Source organism: Notolepis coatsorum, assembly GCF_963971535.1.
Source record: "Notolepis coatsorum genome assembly, chromosome: 10".
Taxonomy (NCBI): domain Eukaryota; kingdom Metazoa; phylum Chordata; class Actinopteri; order Aulopiformes; family Paralepididae; genus Notolepis; species Notolepis coatsorum.
Window position 1 is genome coordinate 38,674,041 of NC_140174.1, and position 6,405 is coordinate 38,680,445.

The 6,405-nt window shown below is 41.6% G+C and overlaps 1 protein-coding gene across 1 annotated transcript; it reads left to right on the plus strand.

Annotated features, from left to right (window-relative positions):
- Positions 1-2,633: 2,633 nt before the first annotated feature.
- On the plus strand, positions 2,634-4,205 carry slc18a3b (solute carrier family 18 member 3b; the record flags this gene model as incomplete). Its single annotated transcript, XM_084322382.1, has 1 exon — positions 2,634-4,205. The coding sequence occupies one exon, from the start codon at positions 2,634-2,636 to the stop codon at positions 4,203-4,205; it is 1,572 nt and encodes a 523-aa protein (XP_084178508.1).
- Between the last annotated feature and the right edge of the window lie 2,200 nt (positions 4,206-6,405).

Sequence of the window (6,405 nt, forward strand, 5' to 3'; positions counted from 1 at the left end):
CACCTATACCACCTCCAGTGTACAGTTACCCCCCCACCCCACCTACCCAACCTCCTCCAATGTACAGTTTCTTTCCCCTCAAATGTATATACTCTCTTTTTAGACTCTTTTTTGTACTCATAAACAGTACTGTATATTTGTAGATCTATCTGGTATGTCAGAAATGTCTAGATGCAACAGTACTGTCTACCTGTATGTCATTTATGTTATGATGAATTGAAAATGGGGGACCCTGATGTAAACAAGACGAAAGTCTTTCTCTGGTCTGCATTCCCTTAACAATTGTGTGTATTGAGCTGTACTGTATTGTACCCATTCTGCAATCTGTTAATAACAATCAATCAATCAATATTTAACAGATTGCAGAATGGGATATGCAATATGTTAATAAAATGTCCAATCAATCACTCAATCACTCAATCAATCAATCAATCAATCAATCCAACACTCATCGGTGAAATGGTGTCTCTCTCTCTCTCTCTCTCTCTCTCTCTCTCTCTCTCTCTCTCTCTCTCTCTCTCTCTCTCTCTCTCTCTCTCGTGTGTTAATCCCTCCGGTTTGAGTACAATTAATTTGCTCACCAGAATTACAATAAGAACATCACATATTCTACCAAACACAATGGGTCTACACATCCCTTTATTATCCGACTGAGACCGTCATCCATGGAAATGCATTAATGCCAATATTCTTTATAATGCGCAATGGTATCAAACTATCAATATAATATGTTCTAAATGTTAAACATGCACCACCAGAATTGCTGCAGGACACACTACACAAACACTGAAATACACTGGCAATTTTTTTTTTTATAAAACAATTATTTACCTTGGAGCAATGAGTTCAAATTAAGTCAGTATCACATGCAAATGGGAAACATTAATTGTGAATATATAATATAGTAGTACTATTTAATAGTGGGACATGATCCTTGTAAGGCACATGTGTACAACTAGCAAGTATTTGGTGCCCTCTAGTGGAAGCTTAAGGCAGGCCTATAAAGTGCCAATGAAGTGAATAGGTGACTACTTCGATCCTGTGTAATAACTAAGCTTAATCACCACGAACTTGTAAAAGTTCAACATACAATTTAAATAAAGTAGCTGGTGCATTTATTCTGAATATTGTCTAATAATGAGGCACACCATTAGACTAAATAGTCAAAAAATTTAATTGATTAGTAAGTATTGATCATTATGTACCTATTTAGTTACAGTCTAATGAATTGCAAACATGGCCTACAAAGATGTAATTTATTTAAGACCACTTGCACTTCTAGGATTTCAACACAAGGTGTCACCAGTGTGTCGTGTTAGAATTTAATAAGGACTCCAGTGTGAGAGAGTTGCAGAGAGGGCCAATGAGCTTGAACTGAATGCAATAGGCTTGAAGCTTATTATGTAATTTTTGGGTGTCATTTGCATCTCTACGTTAATTATATAAAATATAAATATAGATTTGAAAGAATAAAAAGATACCCTCGCACCGAGTTCAGTTTGTGTGAAGTGGCTGGAGCAAGGAGCGACATAATGAGCCTGTGCACGGGAGCTGTCCATCGCAACATGGTGCTGAAATGACTCAAACTGGCTTGCCGTCGCACAGTGGTTCCCGAATCATTTGTCAACCAGACAGCCGACAATGACTCAAATAATAAAAAGTGCATAATCAATCAATACCCTTCAGTAAGTGTTTATTTATGGTGCCATTATGACACTATAGCTTGAATATGTCATGTAACACTGCCTCACTAATCTAAAGTTGTATTATTCAAGATATTTTGCACAAGGTAAAGATTCTAGATATTTTTACATACATAGAGAGAGTGCATTTTCTGGCATTGACATCTTGTATAAATAATAATGAAGGTTGATTCATTATTATTTATACAAGATGCCCATGATTTCATTCTTATTCCTTGTGCATAAGAGCGCAAACAGGTTTACTACCCAGAAAGTCAAGTGTCAACTATATGACCATTGCTAGTAGTTTTGTCCCCCCTCTTCTCGCTCGCTCCCATTGGTTAAGGGGATTGGCGTGTTCGAATATTTGCATAAAGGACGCAACTGGCAAATGATCCACTTGGGGGCAAGCTGGTGATGCGTCACAGCCCTCGCTGAAAAAGAAAAAAAAAATGACTAAAATATCGACAAAACTGCAAGATAATGTGTTCCAATGGTAACGAAACCATTCGCGGCCACAGAACTGAACACAAGCGCGCCACAGGTGACGATAGGAGACATGCGCGTCGGAACCAGAGGCGCAGGGAGCCCTCGGTGTTATGAACAAGTTACGAGATCGGTGAAAAGAAACTTTGCAATGGAGTATTAACACTCGCGATCGGCCTATACATTGTGCGGAAAGTCTACGATTTCACAACGTATCACTTCTCGAGATCATGGAACAACGTCGAATGCGCGAGGGATGAAACCAGAGCAAATTGGGGAAAAAAAACCGATCACAGATGAAGCAGAAATCACTGGAAGAAAAGTTCAGCTACCGCGTAAGTGCACTGGGGGGAACAAGCACATACATGTAGAGAAACCGTGTTAGCTGTGGCGCTGAAAGGTCAGGGTAGTGAAACAAAGAAGCACATTTGCAGTTTTGCAACGAAAACAACAAAAAAGCACATTATGGATACAGAAGGGGGACCCGCCGGGCTGGCCAAATCTGCCGCCTTAAAACTGTCCGAGATGGGCGAACGGACCAAACAGTTTGGCACTGCGATGAAAGATCCCCACCAGCAAAGACGGATCATTTTAGTCATTGTTTGCGTGGCTCTTCTCCTAGACAATATGCTCTACATGGTAATCGTGCCAATTATCCCAGATTACCTCGCAGATTTAGAGAGTGAGCAGGCGGAGCACGTGCACGTAGTCATACACCCAAATTCATCAATCAACAGCACAAACCAAGCTAAAAGCAACAAGGACAATTTAGACATCCAAATAGGAGTGCTTTTTGCATCGAAGGCTATCCTGCAGCTGTTAGTCAGCCCCTTTTCTGGACCTTTTATAGATCGAATTGGATATGATATTCCACTTTTAATTGGACTAACTGTCATGTTCCTCTCCACCGTCATATTTGCTTTCGCGGAGAATTACTCGACGTTGTTTGTGGCCAGAAGTTTACAGGGTCTGGGCTCAGCTTTTGCAGACACCTCTGGAATCGCAATGATTGCCGACAAATACACCGAAGAAACGGAGAGGAGCAGGGCCCTGGGCATTGCCTTGGCGTTCATCTCTTTTGGAAGTCTCGTGGCGCCTCCCTTTGGGGGTATTCTGTACGAGTTTGCGGGCAAACGGGTCCCGTTTATCGTGCTTGCAGTGATTTGCCTTGCGGACGGCGTTCTGCTCCTGACTGTGATCAAGCCGTTCTCCAACAGGACTAGAGAGAACATGCCAGTGGGCACCCCGATGTACAGACTCATGATTGATCCGTACATAGCCGTGGTAGCCGGGGCGTTAACGGTGTGTAACATCCCCTTGGCCTTCCTGGAGCCCACCATAGCCAACTATATGGAGACGAACATGCACTCCACAAAGTGGCAGATGGGATTGGTCTGGCTCCCAGCTTTCCTCCCACACGTCCTAGGCGTATATATGACAGTTAAACTGGCATCCCAGTATCCACATTTGCAGTGGTTCTACGGAGCCCTTGGTATGGTAATTATAGGGGCAAGTTCCTGCACAGTCCCCGCATGCAAAACATTTGGTCAGCTAATTGCCCCGTTGTGTGGCATATGTTTCGGCATTGCTCTCGTGGACACTGCCCTACTGCCGACACTTGCCTTTCTGGTTGACGTACGTCATGTGTCCGTGTATGGCAGCGTCTACGCTATAGCCGATATCTCCTACTCGGTTGCATATGCCATGGGTCCCATTGTAGCCGGTCAGATCGTGCACAATCTCGGCTTCGTACAACTCAATTTGGGTATGGGCCTCGTCAATGTCCTTTACGCGCCCGCCCTGTTGCTACTCCGCAACGTGTGCCAAATGAAACCTTCCCACTCGGAGAGAGATAACCTGTTAGAGGAAGCACCGCAAGGGCTGTACGATACTATTAAGATGGAGGATAGGAGGGGTAAGAAGAAGGGTTATAGTTCGGCAGGAAATTGCCTGCCCGTGACGGACGAAAATGGGTTCGACCCGTTCAAAGCACAGCGGTCATTATCGGAGGAGTCGTCCGGTCCGGAGTTCACTTAGCCTGACGAAAAGTCTGTTTCCCTATACATTCCATTCGAGAGGTTAGGGAGATGAGACCGGGAGGGTAACTATGTAAAGTACCGATGTGCAATATCCAACACCCAATCACCAAATCATGATTGTGTGACCCGTTTAAAGTTTATTTGATTTGACTGTAATCTCAATGTGTTGAACACGTCTGTATGTAACGTTTGTCATGGACGTATAATTGGAGTTTTGTGAGCGATCTATCAATATTGTTGACTATGTGTGCATACGAGTATTGTAAAGACGTAAATAGATAAATGTACTTAAAAAGTTTACTGAAAGTATGAATACGGGACCAACTATCAGCAGCACATTTTTCCAACAAAAAATAGCCTATATTTTTAGTCTTTGATGAAACTTTTTTTTACTGACATATCAAAGGCCAAATGTCCATCTCATGTCATTCAGAATTTCCTCGATTTTAATTTTGACAAAGGTGGGCCTATAGGATATATCTATTGTTTTATATATATCTATTGTTTTATTTCAGATGTATTCGATGTCTCAAATGAAATGTATCATAACAAATAACTTTTGTACATATGTGTATATTGACATTGTAAATTATAAAAATTACATGTGGACCTCTGCACATTTGAGTGTGTGTGTGCGTGCGTGTGTGCGTATTAAAAGGTTTGTTGTCGAAACGTACCCCAATGAATTCAGTATCCTTGACTGCTCCAAAAATTTAGCAACAATGTGTATTAATTTCGTTTTAATAAACCCTTGTTTGTATATAAGGGGTGATTTTCATTATTGCTTGAAGTTACAAATGCATGGTGACCTTTCATTGGGCCTTTTTGATTGCAACGTACTAGTATTTAAGATGCTTAAAAAGGCAAAGGAAGCTCATGAATATCATCCCAAAATACAAACGCAAATTAATTCAATTGTATTTCAATTAAATGCATAAAATTAAATCGAATATGCCTGTATTGTCATTCTATTCTGTAAAATTAAAAATATATATTTAACGTTTGCATAAAGTTCAAAATATTTGTAGAAAGGTTTGTCCTATAATGAAACAAGTGATCACGCTCCACAACCTAAATAATTCTCTCACCTCCTGAAATGGGGTCTCTCTCTCTCTCTCTCTCTCTCTCTCTCTCTGTCTCTCTCTCTCTGTCACACACAGTCAGTCACACACTCTATCTCTCCTCGGTATACAAACGCACACAAGAGTGGGGTGATGTGGAGAGTATGTGAGCTGCTACAATTATGCTTAAGCTTCAAATGCACACGCCTCCATGCACGGAGTATAAAAAAAAATAGCTACTGTAGTATATTAGAAACGTTTCCAATTGCCAAACCAACAAAGAAAAATAAACAAGTACATTCAGATGCAGAAAAAGGTTATTTCATGTGACCTTAGTGAAAAAAATAACGACGTCTCCAACCGACGGCTTTGGTATAACTGTCCAAATAGCCTATACGACGTTCATACTTCTTTATAAGAGGCGGGCAGGGGGGAAGCAAGCTGTCAAATAATATGGTCCGCGAATGGATGTCGATGGGCGGAGTTTCCTGCCTCCAGGGTATAGGAACCAACACCTTCAGCATCTTTTCTGAGCGCGCTTTTAAAGTCAAAGCTTATGGTGAGGCGTGGATAAGTGGGAGCATTTCCTTCGTGTTCCAAGGAGTTCTATCCATGAGACTTCACGACATGGACACGGGAGGCTATGTCATCTTTTGCACCACTTTGGCCTCTTGAGTAGCAGAGGCATCTCCTGCACAGGTAAGGATAAGAAACCATTTCTCCCTAAAGTTATTATATCTGATTGAGAAGACATATAAAAGGTGCACGTGTGCAGTATTTGGTGAAATGCACCTGTTCCGCGACGGTATGCTTCTTGGAGAGGCAAAGTCACAAAGACGACAAAAAGTATACTGAAGACAGAGGATGATAGTATATATTAGTCTGCTAGGAGCCTCCTACAATTGTCCTGATATTAAAATAAAGTAATGTATAGGCCGGCTATTGTGCATGTACTCTCAACATCATATCGTTAATTCTGATTACGAAGAGCAACGTTTTTAAGCAGCTGCATATCCTTCTTTTGTTCCTCCACAAATGTCTCGACATGTTTAACTCAGAAAAAGGCTGAACACCAACTCTTCGGGTGCTTCCACCTTACTTCCACCTGACTGGAATCCGACCGGGTACACACCAAGG